The sequence below is a fragment of the Oncorhynchus keta genome, chromosome 10 (assembly GCF_023373465.1).
Source record: "Oncorhynchus keta strain PuntledgeMale-10-30-2019 chromosome 10, Oket_V2, whole genome shotgun sequence".
Lineage (NCBI taxonomy): Eukaryota > Metazoa > Chordata > Actinopteri > Salmoniformes > Salmonidae > Oncorhynchus > Oncorhynchus keta.
Genome location: NC_068430.1, coordinates 49,692,966 through 49,716,595, shown reverse-complemented (window position 1 = coordinate 49,716,595; position 23,630 = coordinate 49,692,966). Strand labels below are relative to the sequence as shown.

At 43.1% G+C, this 23,630-nt stretch overlaps 1 protein-coding gene across 1 annotated transcript; it reads left to right on the top strand.

Moving 5' to 3' along the window:
- The first annotated feature begins 9,780 nt into the window (after nucleotides 1-9,780).
- LOC118388912 (cytochrome c1, heme protein, mitochondrial) lies at nucleotides 9,781-23,630 on the top strand. The gene is made up of 7 exons (XM_035778510.2): nucleotides 9,781-9,931; nucleotides 16,178-16,368; nucleotides 16,574-16,700; nucleotides 16,921-17,078; nucleotides 18,149-18,309; nucleotides 22,925-23,025; nucleotides 23,297-23,630. Exons 1-7 carry the CDS (start codon nucleotides 9,851-9,853, stop codon nucleotides 23,399-23,401), a joined length of 924 nt encoding a protein of 307 aa, XP_035634403.1. The 5' UTR covers nucleotides 9,781-9,850; the 3' UTR covers nucleotides 23,402-23,630.

The following is a 23,630-nucleotide window of genomic DNA, read 5'->3' as shown; positions in this document are numbered from 1 at the left end:
AGTCCGCTTGTCATTCCAATTTCCTTGCATTAGCGTAGCCTTTTCTGTAGCCTGTCAACTATGTGTCTGTCTATCCCTGTTCTCTCCTCTCTGCACAGACCATACAAACGCTCCACACCGCGTGGCCGCGACCACCCTAACCTGGTGGTCCCAGCGCGTACGACCCACGTGGAGTTCCAGGTCTCTGGTAGCCTCTGGAACTGCCAATCTGCGGCCAACAAGGCAGAGTTCATCTCAGCCTATGCCTCCCTCCAGTCCCTTGACTTCTTGGCACTGACGGAAACATGGATCACCACAGATAACACTGCTACTCCTACTGCTCTCTCCTCGTCCGCCCACGTGTTCTCGCACACCCCGAGAGCTTCTGGTCAGCGGGGTGGTGGCACCGGGATCCTCATCTCTCCCAAGTGGTCATTCTCTCTTTCTCCCCTTACCCATCTGTCTATTGCCTCCTTTGAATTCCATGCTGTCACAGTTACCAGCCCTTTCAAGCTTAACATCCTTATCATTTATCGCCCTCCAGGTTCCCTCGGAGAGTTCATCAATGAGCTTGATGCCTTGATAAGCTCCTTTCCTGAGGACGGCTCACCTCTCACAGTTCTGGGCGACTTTAACCTCCCCACGTCTACCTTTGACTCATTCCTCTCTGCCTCCTTCTTTCCACTCCTCTCCTCTTTTGACCTCACCCTCTCACCTTCCCCCTACTCACAAGGCAGGCAATACGCTTGACCTCATCTTTACTAGATGCTGTTCTTCCACTAACCTCATTGCAACTCCCCTCCAAGTCTCCGACCACTACCTTGTATCCTTTTCCCTCTCGCTCTCATCCAACACTTCCCACACTGCCCCTACTCGGATGGTATCGCGCCGTCCCAACCTTCGCTCTCTCTCCCCCGCTACTCTCTCCTCTTCCATCCTATCTTCTCTTCCCTCTGCTCAAACTTTCTCCAACCTATCTCCTGATTCTGCCTCCTCAACCCTCCTCTCCTCCCTTACTGCATCCTTTGACTCCCTATGTCCCCTATCCTCCAGGCCGGCTCGGTCCTCCCCTCCCGCTCCGTGGCTCGACGACTCATTGCGAGCTCACAGAACAGGGCTCCGGGCAGCCGAGCGGAAATGGAGGAAAACTCGCCTCCCTGCGGACCTGGCATCCTTTCACTCCCTCCTCTCTACATTTTCCTCCTCTGTCTCTGCTGCTAAAGCCACTTTCTACCACTCTAAATTCCAAGCATCTGCCTCTAACCCTAGGAAGCTCTTTGCCACCTTCTCCTCCCTCCTGAATCCTCCCCCCCCTCCCTCCTCCCTCTCTGCAGATGACTTCGTCAACCATTTTGAAAAGAAGGTCGATGACATCCGATCCTCGTTTGCTAAGTCAAACGACACTGCTGGTTCTGCCCACACTGCCCTACCCTATGCTCTGACCTCTTTCTCCCTCTCTCTCCAGATGAAATCTCGCGTCTTGTGACGGCCGGCCGCCCAACAACCTGCCCGCTTGACCCTATCCCCTCCTCTCTTCTCCAGACCATTTCCGGAGACCTTCTCCCTTACCTCACCTCGCTCATCAACTCATCCCTGACCGCTGGCTACGTCCCTCCCGTCTTCAAGAGAGCGAGAGTTGCACCCCTTCTGAAAAAACCTACACTCGATCCCTCCGATGTCAACAACTACAGACCAGTATCCCTTCTCTCTTTTCTCTCCAAAACTCTTGAGCGTGCCGTCCTTGGCCAGCTCTACCGCTATCTCTCTCAGAATGACCTTCTTGATCCAAATCAGTCAGGTTTCAAGACTAGTCATTCAACTGAGACTGCTCTTCTCTGTATCACGGAGGCGCTCCGCACTGCTAAAGCTAACTCTCTCTCCTCTGCTCTCATCCTTCTAGACCTATCGGCTGCCTTCGATACTGTGAACCATCAGATCCTCCTCTCCACCCTCTCCGAGTTGGGCATCTCCGGCGCGGCCCACGCTTGATTGCGTCCTACCTGACAGGTCGCTCCTACCAGGTGGCGTGGCGAGAATCTGTCTCCTCACCACGCGCTCTCACCACTGGTGTCCCCAGGGCTCTGTTCTAGGCCCTCTCTTATTCTCGCTATACACCAAGTCACTTGGCTCTGTCATAACCTCACATGGTCTCTCCTATCATTGCTATGCAGACGACACACAATTAATCTTCTCCTTTCCCCCTTCTGATGACCAGGTGGCGAATCGCATCTCTGCATGTCTGGCAGACATATCAGTGTGGATGACGGATCACCACCTCAAGCTGAACCTCAGCAAGACGGAGCTCCTCTTCCTCCCGGGGAAGGACTGCCCGTTCCATGATCTCGCCATCACGGTTGACAACTCCATTGTGTCCTCCTCCCAGAGCGCTAAGAACCTTGGCGTGATCCTGGACAACACCCTGACGTTCTCAACTAACATCAAGGCGGTGTCCCGTTCCTGTAGGTTCATGCTCTACAACATCCGCAGAGTACGACCCTGCCTCACACAGGAAGCGGCGCAGGTCCTAATCCAGGCACTTGTCATCTCCCGTCTTGATTACTGCAACTCGCTGTTGGCTGGGCTCCCTGCCTGTGCCATTAAACCCCTACAACTCATCCAGAACGCCGCAGCCCGTCTGGTGTTCAACCTTCCCAAGTTCTCTCACGTCACCCCGCTCCTCCGCTCTCTCCACTGGCTTCCAGTTGAAGCTCGCATCCGCTACAAGACCATGGTGCTCGCCACGGAGCTGTGAGGGGAACGGCACCTCAGTACCTCCAGGCTCTGATCAGGCCCTACACCCAAACAAGGGCACTGCGTTCATCCACCTCTGGCCTGCTCGCCTCCCTACCACTGAGGAAGTACAGTTCCCGCTCAGCCCAGTCAAAACTGTTCGCTGCTCTGGCCCCCAATGGTGGAACAAACTCCCTCACGACGCCAGGACAGCGGAGTCAATCACCACCTTCCGGAGACACCTGAAACCCCACCTCTTCAAGGAATACCTAGGATAGGGTAAGTAAGGGTAAGTAATCCTTCTCACCCCCCTTCTCACCCCCCAACAAGATTTAGATGCAAGTGGCTGTTCCACTGGTTGTCATAAGGTGTATGCACCAATTTGTAAGTCGCTCTGGATAAGAGCGTCTGCTAAATGACTTAAATGTAATGTAAATGATAAAGCATTCGGTTTGTTCTTTGTGAGCGCTTGGTACATATTCACACTATGAAAGAAAATATGTCATTAGTATAGCTTGCATTTGTATTTTCCTCCGATTTATAAGACTACACTATACAGTGCATTCTGAAAGAATTCAGACCGCTTGACTTTTTTCACATTTTGTTACGTTACAGCCTTATTCTAAAATGTTTTTTCCCCCCTCATAAAAAACACATTTACATAAGTATTCAGACCCTTACTCAGTACTTTGTTGAAGCACCTTTAGCAGTGATTACAGCCTCAAGCCTTCTTGGGTATGACGCTACAAGCTTGGCACACATGTATTTGGTGAGTTTCTCCCATTCTTCTCTGCAGATCCTCTCAAACTCTTTCAGGTTGGATGGGGAGCGTAGCTATAACAGCTATTTTCAGGTCTCTCCAGAGATGTTCGATGGGTTCAAGTCCGGGCTCTGGTTGGGCCACTCAAGGACATTCAGAGACTTGTCACTGAACCCGCTCCTGCATTGTCTTGGATGTGTGCTTCTGGTCATTGTGCAGTTGGAAGGTGAACCTTCGCCCCAGTCTAAGGTCCTGGGCTCGCTGGAGCAGGTTTTCATCAAGAATATCTCTGTACTTTGCTCTGTTCCCCAGATTTGTGCCTCAACACAAACCTGTCTCAGAGATCTACGAACAGTTCCTTTGACCTCATGGCTTGGTTTTTGCTCTTTTTGCTCTGACATGGAACCATACAGATGTGTGCCTTTCCAAATCGTGTCCAATCAATTTAATTTACCACAGGTGAACTACAATCAAGTTGTAGAAACATCTCAAGGATGATCAAAGGAAACAGGATGCACCTGAGCTCAATTTCGAGTCTGATAGCAAAGTGTATGAATACTTATATTAGTAAGGTATTTCTGTTTATTATTTTTAATACATTTGCAAACATTTCTAAAAACCTGTTATCGCTTTGTCATTATGGGGTATTGTGTGTAGATTTTGATGTCTTCACTATTATTCTACAATGTAGAAAATAGTAAAATAAAGAAAAACCCTTGAATTAGTAGATGTATCCAAATTTTGACTGATACTCTATGTGGACACCCCTTCAAATTAGTGGATTTGGCTATTTCAGTCAAACCCGTTGCTGACTGGCAGTGGCGACCTGTCTTTCAGGGTAGGTGTGGCAGACCCCGACATTGAGCCCCACATTTTTTTGGGTTGCCTGTTTTGCATGTTATTTTGGCATTAATACGTGTCCCATATCAGTTTGCAAACAATGTCAAATCATTAAGTTAATAAAGCTGCATACAAACATGGTCTCTTTTTTGATGTCTTGAGTATGGCAGCTACAAAATGCAGATGTTTCAGCCTACCTCTGTGCTTTCTGTGGTGGTGGGAAAATACGGAGCGCAGGGGTTGGTAATGTTCTATTGATGCCCCTTGGCAGCACCCCAAGCCCCTTGGGTGCTGCCATAGTTACATTAGACAACTGGGAACTCTGAACTCTGAAAGTGCCCATCCACGGTCATTGGCCACAGATAAAATTACATCAAATCACGTTATATCTACAGGAGCTTTGATTGGACTGATCATGTCAACATTATACTTTCAAAATCTTAGCTAGCAAGCTAGCAGTCATCATCATGAATCAAGTCGACAATCTACTGGCAAATACTTTTTAATCCTTGTAATTTGAAGATAAATAATGAAGAGAAATTATAGATAAAACGTATCGGTGCTCATTGGCCATTGGCCATAAACATTACACAACAAGTTGGAAATCGCAAATTCAACAATGAGTGGTTTGGAATTCATTAGTGGTTAACTGCAAGCAGTGAAAAGCAATCACTAGCCTGCTATTCAGTGGAGTGGCTGTGTGATCCCAAGTATGATTTCTGCCGTGCTCAAAACAACTATTAACTAGGAACAGGGAAATCTGAATTCAGTGAGTTCAAGACAACTGAGAACTCGGGAAAAAATGTGCTCCAACTGGGAAAATAAATTTTGAACTGCCTTCCAACTTGGAATTGTAAGTCGGGAAACCGGGCCTCATTCTAGAGCTACGACCTGAAGATTACTGACGTCATCATAACTTGACATTGTTTTTTTCAGTGTTCCCAGTTGTCTTGAAAACTCCATAAATCCAGAGAATGCCAGACTTTCATAACAAAGTTTGATGACAAAATTTCCCCCACGAAGGACCACCGCACCACCTTCCTGTTCATGTGCGCACAGCACAACAAGGTGAGTCCAAAAATGTATTGTATGCTGCTGCATAAATTATGTAATATCCCAGGGTGATATGTATACTCTATCTAAGATAGCAGTAGTTAGTGTATGTTGTAAACTGTTAGTAGCCTGTATGCCTCACCCTAATAATTTGGTCTATTTTCCCCTCTTAATTTTACCTACTGTTCTGACTTGGTGGTACACATGTAGCCTATTCGGTAACCTGTTTTAGAGAAATGTAATCATTGAATATTGTAAGAGCTTTCATTGTCTGCATATAGGCCCCCTTTATTTATCATATGGTTCTAACTTGGTGTACAGGGAGAATACTGTAAGAATGGTTCTGAATTCTGACGCTGTACATTTCAAAAGTGCTGAACAAATAGTTTGCTCGCTCATTAACTGACTTGCCTAGTAAAATAAAATAAAAATAATTGTTTTGCTTTTTAATGGAAATTCCAAAGTCAGAAATAGTGAACATTAAAATTGCCAAAATACTTCAAATATTCAATTGTCTCTGTCAGGTTCACATTGGGTAGACATTAATAGAAAAATAGGAAATGACTATCAAATAATACAATATTTCAGTTGTGTATTTTACTTAGTTAGTTACTTAGTTTACTTTTGATTTAATTCCTTAAAGTCCTCATCTCTGCTCAGACAATAGCAGCCAAACAATGTTATCTCTGTACTCCCAATACTGTTCTGTCTTTTGTTATTCTATTTAGCTAGGCTAGCTGCAGAGCTGTCTGACACAATTATTTTACTAGTTCTTCAAAGAAGACAAGGCATACTTTCATGAACAGTCCCTCTCTCTCATCGTTGTGTACATTCCTCTCTGTGTATCTAACCTAGAATAACATGAGCAAAAGTGTATCCACCTGCCTGAACATAAAAAACTGAATTGAATGCTAAATAAATATGTTTAATAAAATATCATGGTGCCCCAAAAATAAATCAGTGCATAAATGAAAGGTGAAAACAAAACACAAATGTTTCGGCCTCAGGCCATCATCAGTGTGAATCGTTGGCACACACACCTGGCTTGTATTAGGATAATTGCATATATCACATGATCAAGCAAGAACACACATAAAAAAATATATGAATCAGTACAATAGAATAGTAGGGTCCTTGTCCACTACCTTGTATGCAAAGCCTACAGACAAGGACAGTATACTTCATGCCTCTAGTGCACATCCCACATTTCTGAAGGAGGGATTACCGTACACACAATTTCTGAGACTGAAGAGCATTACTGGTAAAACAGACCTTGAAAATTAGGCTATGAAAATGTATAGACCATTTGAGGTCCGCTTATACTGTAAATAACGGCTTGATGATGCTCTCGGTAGAGTACGTACCATTGATGAGACCTCAACCAGAAGGGATACAAGTTTGTTTTTTAACATTCATGTGTCTGTTCCACTACATATTCTCCTTTGAGTGATGACATCAATGAAGTGGTTTAGAAACATTGGAATGTGCTCACGGCTAATCCTGCTTGTCAAAAGATTTTCTCTGACCCTGCTCTCTTTTCACACTACAGTGTCAGGAATGTCAGGGACTTTATTGTTCGGGCTGACACTCATGTCCCCCTTTAAATAAATGATGGAAGACTGGATGAGGTGGCTGGCTTCTACCCCTGCCGTAGTTGTGTGACATGTAGGGATTCCTGTAAAAAAAAAGTTAGCGAATTGAGCAGCTTTGCCACTGGCAAACAATACACTATCAAACAGTTCCTTACATGCAGCTCTTCTAACGTCATATACCTTATCCCTTGCCCATGCATTAAGCAATACGTGGGCAAAACCCGTAGACAGATAAGAACAGGCATTATAAAACACAAGAGTGCTGCAAGGGGAAATTACCCTAAATCCCCTATTGCACCTAACTTTTCAGAGTCCGGTCAACCCGTCTCCTCCATGTCCTTCTGTGCTATACAGCAGATAACTTTTGCGTAACAATGAAGAATTGTTATTGAAGTGTTTTCTGTAACTGGTATTTTGCCTCCCACTGGTGTTCAATACCCCCATCTGGTGGTATCTCTAGCTCTATACTCTTACAATCCTGTGTTATTTATTCTGAGGAAATGTTCAAATGGCATTTGTAAAAGCAATAATTGATGATATTTCTCTGTCTGCTTTTGTATATTTTGTATAAAATATATATCATGCACTCTATTGTACGAGGTACTGAATCATAGATTTAACATCTTTATTTTGCGTTCAAGCCTCAGTATTGGATGTATTATTTTTCTTGACAGTGTGCGAGCCTCCATCTCTTCCATTGTAGTTAATTATCACGTTTCTGCCCTGAACTAGGTTGAATATTTGCTTAATGAAAACTACAACTCCCTTCAGCCCAGCGTCCCACATATTTTTGTTGTTGTTTATTTCTCTGGGCTCGCCCCAAAAAATTTAAGTAATTTAACTGAAAAAACTAAACGCAATGTTGGTTAATCGCTCCAGTGTCTGCTAAATTACTCAAAATGTAAAAATACCCTTCATGGAAGGCAGTGGTGTATATTCAATGGAAGCATGCTTCTCTCTGGGCTTCACATTTTCATTCAATTCACAAGAGGCAGAATGTATCTCAGAGGAGAACGCATCCAAACGAGTGAAACAGCGCCCCTCTGTCTCTCTATGTGTAGGTCATCAATCTGATACGGTCTGGTCCAAACGAGTATGACATTGTTGCCGCAAGTAGCATTGAATGCAAGGGAAGCCAGCAAGCATTTGGCCTCCCTTGACAAAAAAAAGTATAAAAAGTTAGCCAATCAGCATTGAGCTAAACTGAGCGAGCTCAACTGTGAATGGTGGCGGAAAAAAATGTGTCAAGAGAAGCCAACTTGTATTTGGCATCTCTCCTATCAAATCTCTTTAAGAGCATACGTCCTTCACAGAAACAACTTGAATTGTTGCATCTCGTTGTGTGGTTGTCCTCCAGTGGCTAGCTAGCTAGCAAAAATTGTCCCTTTCCTAAATTAGCCATGGATGGAGATGTGGTTGTGGTTTGACTTAATTCTCCGTACTGGCCAATGATTATAACAGCGATCCAACCATTAATTCATACACTGGCCTGAATGGATAGAAATTCAATATGTACAGTAGCTAGATGTAGAAGGCTAATATTAACTAGCTAATGTTGTCCATGAATGGAAGTTAGGCTAGCGAGCAAGCATTTTAGCCAGGTAGCCTTGGACAACAAAAAATAAGTGAACGCACGTACACGCGCAAACAGAAATCAGAACCATGTACAGCCACATCATATTTAGCTTATGTTGATTGGACAAAAAAAATGTTGATATCTTTTAGTTGTCACTGTGTTAGACTAAGCAGAGGTGATTTGATTATGTTGAAATGTTGAAGTTGAAATGGTGCTGGAATATAGTGGAGGCAGCTCCTGTTTCCTTTGCGACTTGCGGTAAACGCTCTGTCGTTATAAATCAATAGTTGTGTAGTTATCTGAAAATGTCAGAAACATTAACTTGCTTAACCATGCTGTAGGTCATGTAACTGTTTGTTTTATGCAATATGCGTCAAGGACATCACCGGACATGTGATAAAACAAAGGTGTGGTTGAATTTATTCTGCCACTGTCTTCTTATTGTCTCGACCTTTAGATCACAGTCACAAGGCATATGAATTAACAGCAAACAACGCAATTATGACAACACACACAGTGTAGGTTGTAATATGGGGGCTTGGCTTCCCCAGTGTTTTTACCAACACACCACTACTGCTGGAAGGAGATTACAGCTCTTGTAAAGCAGAATGGCAAATCATTGCCATTTTGCACACTGTTGACAAAATTTTACCAGACAGCTTGTTTCATGGGGCTTTGACTCCATCTACTGGTCTATCTCACCATTCAGGTCTACCCAATATGTCACCTACATCCTGCTTGAAACATGCAACAACAAATATTTTCATATGATTATACCAGTGTACCTTTTATTTACAAATATGACAGTCATGGGCTGCATGTTAGATTTTTTGGGGAGGGGAAAGTAAGCCCTGCACTCTCCAGGGCAGAGGGTTATTGGAGGACAGCTGCTGCACTAACAAACTACACTGCTATCTACAAGCTTACAAACCGATGCTGCCATCTCTTGCAACTTCTGGCTGTATGACCAAATAAGAGTATTCAATAATTTCAAGAAGAATTCAACAGTTAAAAACATAGTTTTGTCATCTTAAAGTCCCCCGACCAATAGGTGTCACCGTTTTGTTTATGACCTTCCCAAATTTTTATGAATAAACTCCAAATAACGTCTGATATTCGCTATATTTCATTCGTTCGAACAATAAAACATGATTATGTAGACATTGTCGATACATATGACACAACATCGGCTGTCAAACACGTGTATAAACACGTGGCAATGTTGTATAAACACTTCTTGTGTAATTTTCTGTAGGGAAGGGGAGGGGCAATGGATCCAGCAGCGTTCCGCTGTCTTTTGAGGCATCAGAAGACAAGAAGATGGCGGCACTACGAGTGGTCGTGCTATCGGGGACTGGACGAGCCTTACTATGCACGCCAAAAATGATTAAGGCTCCTCGGGTATGATGACATGTTAATGTTGTTTTTGAGTTTGTTCGTTTCTAAAAAATGCTTCCAAAGCCACCCTGACAGCTAGCCGGGTAGCTAGCTAACACACAAGGTCACTCGAGCAGTGATTATGTTACCCAGTGTGAGGTAGATAGCTGCATGTTGAAGTGCAACTCAGTGTGCGAAGTAACTTTGCTACATTTGACGTGATGGATGGTTGATAATAGAGATGTTACGTTTGATACCGGAGCATGCGTTGAAATTGAAAAGCAGTTGACTTTAAAATCAAAGCAGAGTTCCGATGCCGGTATCACCAACCTGGTCTCATAGCATTTCGTAATACTCTGTACATAAATCCGAGACATCCATTTAGTATAGTGTGTATCAGTACTTGACTTGGACGGGAGTTCACCTGAGCTGAGTTACGTAAACGAACTCACTCTTGTACATCGCCTTGGTCCGTACGATGTACCTTATTTTTCCGCCCCAAAAACGTAATACTTCGATAGCGCGCCGGACCTCCGGCTAGAAGGTCGAGGGTTCGAGAACTGCTCCCTGCTATTTCATTACATTAACATTGTAAAGCACAATTTCTCTAACAAAATCCAAATAAACGACGAGACCTCAACGCTCCCCGTTTCTGTATGATTTAAGAAGGCAGTGAGCTCCGTCGGTTGTTTTGAAAAATAGCGGGTCGGGGAGCGAAACTAATGCGTGATAGTGAGGAGATGTCGTGTGGGGAAACTGCTTTTTTTTACTCGATCTGTCCAACTTATCGCCTCTAAAATGTAAATAAAACACTATAAGTAATTATATAATGTGTTATTACATACCTATTTCTAGGTTTGTGTCGAATTTGAATCTGGTTTTTAGAGCAGTGCTAAAGTGATCTTCAGAAGGTAAGTAAGTAGTAGTAGTGGCTTTTGAGAGTCGTGATTGCTTGCAGTGATGACGCAAAAAATGACTAGGTATCCATCCCCCTTACCCCTGTCCTCTTGTTTTCAATTGGTAGAGAGAAGTGCTTACACCTGGTGGTGAGAGATTGTAAGACAAATAATTGCTTTATGCGTGCTGTATGTTACAGCATGACACGTAACGGTGGGTCAACTTTAAACTTTTCTCCAATACTATAGAGCTATTACCATGTCGATCAACTTTTGAATAGAAACTTAGTTCACACCCCAGATTTCGAAGTCAACACAGTCGCTACAGTCCCATTAGTTTTCTTTGCAGCCTAGTTTGAATGTCGCGGTTGCGCACATTTGTACGGAATGGGGTGAGTTTACCTTACTGGTGTTGTGCTGAAAATTTCCCCCCTGACAGAACCCCCACCCCCTTCGCGTGAACGCGCACGCACTCAATTCTTCATTGCTGCGACTTGCTTAGTTGTTGAGATTTCTGATCTGCGTTTCATTAGATTTTTTTTTGGGGGGGGGGGGGGGTTATTTATGGATTAATACACATGAACAAATAGCCAAACCGAAAACTGCAGACATTACTAGTGCCTCCCTGCGATCAAACCGACATAAAAGGAAACGCAGCCGAACGTGATCAGAAATTTCAACTAGCAAGCATGTCGCAGCAATGAAGAATTGGGTTTCGGCACAACACCGGCACCACACGTTCTACTTCTTGATCTCCTGTTCCTTTTATTGAATATTAGCTCAAAAGCATTGTGGAGGTCCTGCACCTAACTATAAACAGTACTATTTCAGTCCAGGTCAAGCACGGGTATTAATTTAATTTTGTCCATCACCCATTTCATATGATATGTTACAAATTAAAATTACTATGAATTCTAGCTAGGTGGCTAACGTTAGCTGGGCTAGGGGTTAAGTTTAGGAGTTAGGTTAAGGATTAACTTAAAGTGTTAGCTAACAAGCTAAGTAGTTTAAAAATGGCTAAAATGCTAAAGTTGTTGATTATGAAATACACTGATTGTTTAAAGCAAAACTACCAAAACTATTACTGATGGTGAACCTGAACAATCAAAATAAAATCTATTGTATGCTCCGTGCTGCATGTATATCCAGATTTGTCTCCGGTAGCACTAGCTTTTATTCCGGTAAAACACAATTTAACAGGGCATAGATTAAAATAACATAGCAAATTATAGTTAGCTTACGCTCTTTTGTACATTGCGCTGTAATATACAATTTACCTTATTTTAGCACCCAAAAAAAGATGAATACCATTGTAAAGCTGAATTTCTTCCCTTTCCAGCAAGATCAATGACAAGACCATGTTGCCGTCTTCATGATTGAAGAAGACAATGAGCTCTGTCGGGTCTTTTTAAAAATGGCAGGTGGGGAAGTGACACCGACTGCATGATAGGGAAAGGGGGAGATAAGCCTTGTGTGCAAACTGCTTTTTTTCACCTGATCTAACTGTTCACCGCTAAAATGTAAATAAAACACTATAAAGAGTTTATATAATGTGTCTAATAATCTCTGGTCTTCTGGTCAGACTTTGGAGGTGCGCACACCACCCACTGCTTCAGTATATTACTCGCTAATGTCCAGACTACATAACAAGGTAGATGAAATTTGGGCAAGGGTTGCTTTCCAGAGAGACATCAGGGATTGTAACAATCTTTTCCATGGAAACATGGCTCTCTCGGGATATGCTGTCAGTGTCGATACAGCCACCTGGATACTTTATACATCGCGCCGAAAGTAATAAACATCTCTCCGGGAAGAAGGGCGGGGTGTATGTTTCATGATTAACGACTCATGGTGTAATTGTAACAACATACAGGCACTCAAGTCCTTTTGTTCACTTGCCCTAGAATTCCTCAAAATCAAATGCAGACCGTATTATCTCCCAATTGTTCTTGATTATTGTCGTATATATCCCCCTCAAGCCGATACCACGACGGCCCTCAAAGAACTTCACTGGATTTGATAAACTGGAAACCATATATCCTGAGGATGCATTTATTGTAGCTGGGGATTTTAACAAAGCAAATTTGAGAACAAGGCTACCTAAATTCTATCAGCATAATGACTGTAGTACTCATGGTGGCAACTTTGGATCACTGCTACTTTAACTTCTGCAATGCATACAAGGCCCTTCCTCCTTTTGGCAAAACTGACCACGACTCCATTTTGCTCCTCCCTTCCTATAGTCAGAAGTTCAAACAGGATGTACCCATGTTAAGAACTATTCAATGCTGGTCTGACTAATCGGAATCCACGCTCCCAAGATTGTTTTGATCTCGCGGACTGGGACATTCCGGGTAGCCTCAGAGAATAACATCGACATATACGTTGATTCGGTGCGTGAGTTTATAAGGAAGTGCATGGGAGATGTTGTACCCACTGTGACTATTAAAACCTACCCTAACCAGAAACCATGGATAGATGGCGGCATTCGCACCAAACTGAAAGTGCGACCCACCGCATTTAACCATGACATGATGATTGGGATTATGGCCAAATACAAACAGTATAGTTATTCCCTCCGCAAGGCAAGCAAGCGAAATGTCAGTACAGAGAGATTGGAGTCGCAATTCAACGGCTCAGACACGAGACGTATGTGGCAGGGTCTAGAGACAATCACGGACTACAAAAAGAAAACCAGCCACATCACGGACAACCTCTTGCTACCAGACAAACTAAACACATTCTTTGCCCGCTTTGAGGATAGTGCCACCGACGTGGCCCGCTTCCAAGGACTGTGGGCTCTCCTGCACTGTAGCCGACATAAGACATTTAAACGTTTAAACATGTTAACCCTCGCAATCCTCAGAGCATGCGCTGACCAGCTGGCTGGTGTGTTTACCGACATATTCAATCGCTCCCTATCCCAGTCTGCTGTCCCCACATGCTTCAAGATGGCCACCATTGTTCCTGTACCCAAGGAGGCAAAGGTAACTGAGCTGAATGACTATCGCCCCATAGTGCTCACTTCTGTCATCATGAAGTGCTTTGAGAGACAAGTCATGGATCATATCACCTCCACCGTACCTGTCAGCCTAGACCCACTTCAATTTGTCGCCTAAAACCCTCCAACTTTTGCAGATGCACAATTGAGAGCACCCTGTCGGGCTGTATCACCACCTGGTATGGCAACTGTACTGCCCACAACCGCAAGGCTCTCCAGAGGGTGGTGTGGTCTGCACAACCCATCACAGAGGGCAAACTACCTGCCCTCCAGGACGCCTACAGCACCCGATGTCACAGGAAGGCCAAAAAGATCATAAAGGACACCAACCACCCAAGCCACTGCCTGTTCACCCCGCTACCATCCAAAAGGCGAGGTCAGTACAGGTGCATCAAAGCTGGGACCGAGAGACAGAAGCTGTTTTTCAATCAAGGCCATCCAACTATTAAACAGCCATCACTAACACAGAGGCTGCTGCCTACATACAGACTTGAAATCATTGGCCACTTTAATAAATGGATCACTAGTCACTTTAATGTTTACATATCTTTCATTACTCATATCATATGTATATACTGTTTTTTATACTATCTATTGCAGCTTGCCTATGCCGCTCTGGCATTGCTCATCCATATATTTATGTATATATTCTTATTCTATTCCTTTACTTAGATGTGTGTATTAGGTAGTTGTGGAATTGTTAGATATTATTGCACTGTCGGAACTAGAAGCACAAGCATTTCGCTACACTGGCAATAACATATGCTAACCATGTGTATGTGGCCAATAATATTAGATTTGATTTTAAGAAGTACACGGCAGCTTTTGAGAGTCGTGATGGCTTGCAGTGGTGACTCAAAAAAATGAATGTATTCAGTACAATTGATTAGTGCGGCGTTTCAAACTCAAGACACCCTCGTCCACTCACTCTCGCCTTATGCCCTTGGGGGAATCCCCATCACCATCTTGGACGTCGGTCCAAACAATTAGCCAAACGAGAAGTTCGCAACGTAAGCCCCTCAGCCCTCGTTTTTGATTGAGTTTGCGAGTGTACAATTATGCACACTTCGGGGCTTGAAACGCCCCATAATTCAATTTGCAATGATTGTACATCCGCTAAGACAAGTCTGCCAACAGGTCCGTTTTTTCCCCAGCTTTTCTCCAATATTATCGGGCCATTACCATGTCAATCAACGCTTGAATATAAGCGTAGTTCACACCGCAGATGTTGATGCTAACGCAGTCGCTACAGTCCCATTTGTTTTTATTGCAGCCTCGTTTGAATGCAGTGGTTGCGCAAATTTGTATGAAATGGGGTTAGTCAACAGTACATGGGTTTACTCAACTAAAACACAATATCACACAAGCCTTTTTAGGGTTTGAATGCTGAAGGTGCCACGTAGATATACAAGATCAGGAACAGGCCGTCTACAGTTTGACCAGGCTACTGATGTTGCCTGTGGTTGATCGGCATCCAAAATGACTTAGATCAACAATGACTCAACACAGTTACATGCAGTTCGACACTGAAGGAGAAAGCATCGGTTGTCACAAAATATTAGGTATTTTCGTAAGGTAGAAAGATTATAATATGAGCAAACTGTTTTTTGTAAACTGGCGATTTGTAACGTTTTGATTTTCCTGACATGCATGCTACGTTTGGATCGGTTTGGGGTCTGCTGACTGATGCACTTGTATCTAATACATTTGAATCAGGGACCGATGTGAATTGTCACATCCCTACACTATTAGTTACCTACCAAGCTAGAAAGGAAGACCCAAGTAGCCCGCATTGAGATGGTAACTGAGCCAGAGCAGAGGTAGTTAGAATTTTACATAGCTAACGTTGTTCGGTGGCTCGATAGCCAGTTTGAAAACAATTGATTAGAAACTTGCTAACGTTAGTCAGTATTTTGAGGCTGCAAACTGGGAAACGTCCTCCTAACTACTTGAGCTTGTTTCTCTGTGTTTCGTGTGTGGTTATCATTATCCCTGTGAAAGGTATTCATTGCCAGCCAGTATAGCAAATTGATATCCTACCGACTTCATGCAACTTCATTAATCACTAGCTATGCTATCTATGTTGCTGTTTGCCTACCCGAGTCCTCTTGTGATGCTAGAAGGCTGACTCCTTTGCTATCTGTTGTGAAACCCAGGATAGAAGGGCAGTTTCATAAGTGCTTAGTTGTATGCCTTTGCCTTGACATGGGATGCATATTCAGTGATCTCATGAACCAACAAAGATTGACCACAATATTACGGTTATTTTGGTTAAGGCAAAAATGATGGCGACGAATACCTCAAATGAGCAAATCGACGACAAATGTCAGTAGCAAGCTACATTCATTCTATGTCAACTCTCTTCCTCAACAGGCCAACATGTCGTTTGCCAGTCTACCCAGGTCAAAGAAGGTGGCCTTGACAACATTGGGTGTGTTGACAACTGGAGGGGCCGGACTGGCTCTGATGCTGCAGCAGTCGGTTAAGGCTTCAGACCTGGAGCTTCATCCCCCCAACTACCCCTGGACCCACAGCGGCATGCTGTCAGCCCTCGACCACGCCAGGTACTAACTAACTCCTAACCATGAAGGCCAATTACAATTACATCATATGATATCACCAAGGCTTTTTCCAGTGCTAGCAATTTGATTTGAGACATTTAGAATTTTAAGGAAATATAATTTTTCTTAAGGGATCTTATTACATGCTAGATCATATTTACCTGAAAAGGAGGACTGGATGTAATGTCTGTTATTCTTTATATTGCAGCATTCGCCGTGGATATCAGGTGTACAAGCAAGTGTGTTCAGCGTGTCACAGCATGGAGTACCTGGCCTTCCGTAACTTGGTCGGAGTGTCGCACACAGAGGCCGAAGTGAAGGTTTTGGCTGAGGAGGTAAGGGTTTGTCCTTGGCCATTAGATTAAACAAGGTCATGGCCTTACAGATGACTGTCAGTCACTGGCTAGAACGTGTCCTTGGGCACAGTTCTAGGATCAGCTTTTCCAAATCCTAACTTTAACCATTATGAGTGAAAAATGAAAAGCTGACCTATCAGTTTCTAGGGACGTCTTGGTCCTTCTCCATGTCACTGACCACTGTCTGTTCTCTGCTCAGATTGAGGTGGTGGATGGCCCTGACGAGTCAGGAGAGATGTTCACCCGTCCAGGAAAGCTCTCAGACTACTTCCCCAAGCCATACCCAAACCCAGAAGCTGCCCGTGTGGCAAACGGGGGAGCCTTGCCCCCAGATCTCAGCTACATTGTCAATGCCAGGTACCCTGTTGCTCACTCCAGGGCAACGTTCTCCAACCTTTTCTAGCAGGAGAGCAACAGCAAAAAAGTGTAACCTGTCACAGAGCTACTAATTTTTTGGGTAGCTTTCTAATAGGCATGTTCTTCTCTCCTTCCCTGGGTCCTTAGTGCACTACTTTCTCTTTGACACTGTTTTCTGTCAATATACCTGGTAAAATAATCTGAATATGTTCTGTTTTTCACTCAACATTACAATTGTTCATAGAGAAACATTGGATGTTCTGAGTACATGCCAATGCTTAAACCACATCAGAATACTTGTTTTCTTACAGACCTAAAAAAAAAACATGATTTTACAAATTCCCCTTAAATTGCCCATTTAGCGTGTGAGGAATGTGGCGGTCTAGTGATGGTTCCGCACTGCTGCTGCTCATTTCATGGCAAACTTTATAAATAACACATAATAGATACAAATGATACACTTCTGCCTGGTAAGCCTACGTTGCAGTTTACATTTGAATTGATAAGGTTTTTGGGAAAGTATCTGTCAACTTACACGATGGGTATCACATCAACTGGCTACACACGGAGTGATAGACAAATGTACTCACCACACAGGTGGGCAATATTGCTGGAAATTAATTGGCAGATAGTTTTAGGTTTCGCTTTTTATGCCAATAGTGGCTAACCAGCGTTGGGATAATGTTAATGGTACTGATTAGATGGGAGCTTGCGGTGTCTGATACTTGTACGATTTGTTTATGACAGTTTGCGGTGGAAAATGTATGTATTTTCAGAATTGTTTGGCGAGCTACTCATAGGTGGGCTGCGGGTTACCGGTAGCTTACGATTGACCTGTTGGAGACCCATGCTCCAGAGTATCTGGTGATTTGGGAATATCGACAGTAAACGAAACGTTAGATTCAAGGTAGAATATATTGTAACCTTTACTTCACCAAAAATCTTTTTAAGTGTGTATAAAGCAGGATAATACTTTTGTAAATCCACAACAAGACACTCCAATGCTACCATGATATTGTACCTTGGCTTGCAAGTGCTATGTCCTAAGTTGTTTTTCTCCATTGTTGCAGACATGGAGGTGAAGACTATGTCTTCTCCCTGCTGACAGGCTACTGTGAGCCCCCTGCTGGAGTGGAGGTGAGAGAGGGCCTCTACTACAACCCCTACTTCCCTGGCCAGGCCATCGGCATGGCTCCCCCCATCTACAATGAGGTCCTGGAGTTTGAGGACGGTCAGTAGGATTCCCTCTGCTAGGGATCACTAACTTGAAATAATATAATGATAAATCGATTCAGAAAGTGCTTTTTTTTTTTTTTTTTTTTTGCAACGCTCCCAAGACTCCATTTTTGACCCTTGACATGCCAGACTGAATGTCTAGGTTCTGGTTATAGATGAATAGACTAAGGGCTCCCGAGTGTCGTAGCGGTCTAAGGCACTAGTTCGATTCCAGGCTGTATCACAACCGACCGTGATTGGGAATCTTATAGGGCAGCGCACAATTGGCCCAGTGTTGTCCAGGTTAGGCCGGGGTAGGCCGACATTGTAAATAAGAATTTGTTCTGAACTTACTTTCCTGGTTAAATAAAATGATTTGCTATTGGATATTTACTGAACAAAAATAAATGCAATTCAAAGATTTTACTGATTTACACTTCATATAAGGAAATCAGTTAATTTAAATTAATTAATTAGGGCCTAATCTATGGATTTCACATGACTGGAAATACAGATATCCATCTATTGGTAAAAGATGGCTTATAAAAAAAAAAAAAATAGGCGTGGTTCAGTATCTGGGTTGTCCACCATTTGCCTCATGCAGCACGACATCTTAATCGCATAGTTTAGGCTGTTGATTGTGGCCTGTGGAATGTTGTCCCACTCTTCAATGGCTGTGCAAAGTTTATGGATATTGGTGGGAACTGGAACACGCTGTCGTACACACTGATCCCAAACATGGTCAATTGGTGAGTATGCAGGCCATTGAAGAACTGGGACATTTTAGCTTCCAGAAATTGTGCACAGGTCCTTAAGACATGGGACCGTGCATTATCGTGCTGAAAAATGAGGTGGATGAATGGCACGACAATGGGCCTCAGGATCTTGTCACGATATAAAATGCAATTGTGTTCATTGTCTGTAGCTTATGCCTGCCGCTACTATAACCCCACCGCCATGGGCCACTGTTCACAACTTTGACATCAGCAAACCACTCGCCCACACAACGCCATACATGTGGTCTGCGGTTGTGAAGCCAGTTGGACGTACTACCAAATTCTCTAAAACGAAGTTGGAGGCTGCATATGGTAGAGAAATTAACATTACATTCTCTGGCAACAGCTCTGGTAGACATTCCATCAGTCAGCATGTCAATTTTACACTCCCTCAACTTGAGACAACTGGCATTGTGTTGTGACAAACCTGCACATTTTTAGTGGCCTTTTATTCTCCCCAGCACAAGGTGCAATGATCATGCCCTTTTAATCAGCTTCATAATATGCCACATCTGTCAGGTGGATGGATTGGCAAAGGAGAAATGCCCGCTAACTGGGATGGAAACAAATTTGTGCGGAGAATTTGATACATTTTTGTGCGTATTAGAGGTCGACTGATTATGATTTTTCAACACTGATACCGATTTTATTTGTAATAATGACAATTACAACAATACTGAATGAACAATGAACACTTATTTTAACTTAATATAATACATAAATAAAAATCAATGAAACATGTTCCATTTGGTTTAAATAATGCCAAAACAAAGTGTTGAAGAAGAAAGTAAGTGAAAAAATTAAAAAAGCTAACATTGGGCCTCCCGGGTGGCGCAGTGGTTAAGGGCGCTGTACTGCAGCGCCAGCTGTGCCATCAGAGTCCCTGGGTTCGGGCCTAGGCTCTGTCGTAACCGGCCGCGACCGGGAGGTCTGTGGGGCGACGCACAATTGGCCTAGCGTCGTCCGGGTTAGGGAGGGCTTGGTCGGTAGGGATGTCCTTGTCTCATCGCGCACCAGCGACTCCTGTGGCGGGCCGGTCGCAGTGCGCGCTAACCAAGGTTGCCAGGTGCACGGTGTACCCTCCTTCGCTGGCTTCCGGGTTGGATGCGCGCTGTGTTAAGAAGCAGTACGGCTGGTTGGGTTGTGTATCGGACGCATGACTTTCAACCTTCGTCTCTCCCGAGCCCGTACGGGAGTTGTAGCGCTGAGACAAGATAGTAGCTACTACAACAATTGGATACCATGAAATTGGGGAGAAAAAGGGGTAAAACATTTTTTTTTTTACTTTAAAAAAACTTCCTTTTAACATGAGTCTTCAGTATTCCCAGGTAAGAAGTTTTAGGTTGTAGGTATTATAGAACTATTTCTCTATACCATTTGTATTTCATTTCCTTTGACTATTGGATGTTCTAATAGGTTCTTTAGTATTGCCAGCCTAATCTCGGGAGTTGATAGGCTTGAAGTCATAAACAGCACAATGCTTGAAGCATTGTGAAGAGCTGCTGGCAAACGCAAGAAAGTGCTGTTTGAATGAATGCTTATGAGCCTGCTGCCTACCACCGCTCAGTCAGACTGCTCTATCAAATTATAGACTTAATTATAATATAATAACACACAGAAATACGAGCCTTGGGTCATTAATATGGTCAAATCCAAAAAGTATAATTTCGAAAACAAAACGTTTATTCTTTCAGTAAAATACGGAACCGTTCCGTATTTTATCTCACGGGTGGCATCCATAAGTCTAAATATTACTTCTACATTGCACAACCTTCAATATTATGTCATAATTATGTACAATTCTGGAATATTAGTTTGCAACGAGCCAGGCGGCCCAACTGTTGCAATGAACGTAAGAGAAGTGACACAATTTCCCTAGTTGATATTGCCTGCTAACATGAATTTCTTTTAACTAAATATGCAGGTTTAAAAATATACTTCTGTGTATTGATTTTAAGAAAGACATTGTTTATGGTTTGGTACATTCGTGCAACGATTTTGCTTTATTCGCAAATGCACTTTTGTTAAATTGTCCCCCATATGGCGGAGTTGGCTGTCTTTATTAGGAAGAAATGGTCTTCACACAGTTCGCAACGAGCCAGGCAGCCCAAACTGCTGCATATACCCTGACTCTGTTGCACAGAACTCAAGAAAAGTGACACAATTCCCCTAGTTAAAATAAAGTCATGTCAGCAGGCAATATTAACTAAATATGCAGGTTTAAAATATATATACTTGTGTATTGATTTTTAAGAATGGCGTTGATGTTTATCGTTAGGTACACATTGGTGCAACAACTGCTTTTTTCGCAAATGCGCTTGTTAAATCACCCGTTTGGCAAAGTAGGCTGTGATTCAATGATTTAACAGGCACCGCATCGATAATATGCAACGCAGGACAAGCTAGATAAACTACACATGGTTGATGATATTACTAGTTAACTAGTGATTATGTTAAGATACATTTAATGCTATAGCTAGCACCTTACCTTGGCTTCTTGCTGCACTCTCATAACAGGTAGTCGGCCTGCCACTCAGTCTCCTCGTAGAGTGCAATGTAATCGGCCATAATCGGTGTCCAAAAAATGCAGATTACCGATTGTTATGAAAACTTGAAATCGGCCATTCTGATTAATCGGTTGACCTCTAGTGTGTATGGAACAATTCTGAGATCTTTTATTTCGGCTCATGAAACATATGTTGCATTTATATTTTTGTTCAGTGTATTCCACATCTTGCATTTTTGTCATTAACTTCTTGACGCACCCATCCCTTTAGCGGGATAATTTTCATCAACACCCGCTGAATTGCAGCGCGCCAAATTCAATTACTAAAAATATTTAATTTTCATGAAATCACAAGTGCAATATAGCAAAACACAGCGTAGCTTGTTGTTAATCCACCTGGCGTGTCAGATTTCAATACAGCTTTTCGGCGAAAGCATAACAAGCATTTATGTAAGAACATCTATCTCAGTAGACAAAATATTAAACACTAGCAGCCAAGTAGATTGGTCATGAAAAGCAATAGATTAAATTGCTTACCTTTGATCTTTGGATGTTTGCACTCAAGAGACTCCCAGTTACACAATAAATGTTCCTTTTGTTCCATAAAGATTATTTTTATATCCAAAATACCTCCATTTGTTTGGCGCGTTATGTTCAGAAATCCACAGGCTCGAGCGGTCACGACATTGCAATCAAAAATTCCTAATAGTATCCGTAATGTCCACAGAAACATGTCAAACGTTTTTTATAATCAATCCTCAGGTTGTTTTTAAAATATATCAACCGGGACTGTTGATTTTTTTTCAATAGGAGAGGGAGAGACAATGGCTGCCCCACTCTGTTGCGCATGCAAAACTCTGCGGACACCCAGCTATCCACTGACACAATGTTATCTTTCTCGCTCATTTTTCAAACTAAAAGCCTGAAACTATGTCTAAAGACTGTTGACACCTTGAAGCCATAGGAAAAGGAATCTGGTTGATATCCCTTTAAATGGAGGCAAGGCATCCAATGGAACAGAGCTTTCAGGAAAAACAGCGCTTCCTGGTTTGATTTTCCTCGGGTTTTCGCCTGCAATATCAGTTCTGTTATACTCACAGACAATATTTTGACAGTTTTGGAAACTTTAGTGTTTTCTATCCTAATCTGACAATTATATGCATATTCTAGTTTCTGGGCCTGAGAAATAGGCAGTTTCAAATGGGTATGTTTTTCTTTAGCCATAAACTAAAATCCTGCCCCCTACACTCAAGAAGTGAATCTTAGTCAGTGCGTTCATCGAAAGTAGAGAAGACGATCACATGTCACAGTCATTGGAAGTAAAACCTTCCATTTACATGTGTTGACAGGAACCCCAGCCACCATGAGCCAGGTGGCCAAGGATGTGTGCACCTTCCTCCGGTGGGCGGCCGAGCCTGAGCACGACCAGCGCAAACGCATGGGCCTGAAGGTAAGCTGGCAGGGAGGTGCCAACCACTGCCATAATAGAAATGGTTGTAATCAGAAATGTATTTGCAACCTAGGGTGTATTCAATAGTGCAAACTGTTTTTCAATAGAATATGTTTAACAATGAAAACAGATGTTTGAAAGGAGTCACTAAGTCAAATCCCCTGTTTTGGATTTGTCTTTTTGGCCCTTGCTTCCAAATTGCTCCCTTTCTACATTACTCTCATCACAGTTGACATTGACCCCATCTCACTCAAACAATTTATTCCCCCAGCTGCTCATGGGCTCTGCCATCTTGATCCCCCTGGTCTATTACATGAAGAGGCACAGGTGGTCAGTGCTGAAGAGCAGGAAGATCGCTTACAGACCCCCAAAGTAAAGACGTGGACAGCTGCATTCTGACTGCCCATGTTGCTTCTCGGCTAAAATTCTGACCCCTCTGATTTGCGATTGTCCTTTAAAAAAAAAACACATGCATTTATGATATGGTTGCCCTAATTCACTTTCTGGGTGACCTCTCAATTAGTCATTTTCTGCCAACGGGAAAGGATGTAAACACAACCTCTATACTGTTTTACTGTACAAAATAAATTATCGAAAGAAACGTG

Coding starts and splice junctions, on each gene's coding strand:
- LOC118388912 (XM_035778510.2), top strand. CDS start 9,851: ATGGCGGCACTACGAGTGGTCGTGCTATCGGGGACTGGACGAGCCTTA. Junction 9,932..16,177: donor AAATGATTAAGGCTCCTCGG/GTATGATGACAT, acceptor CTTCCTCAACAG/GCCAACATGTCGTTTGCCAG. Junction 16,369..16,573: donor TCAGCCCTCGACCACGCCAG/GTACTAACTAAC, acceptor TTTATATTGCAG/CATTCGCCGTGGATATCAGG.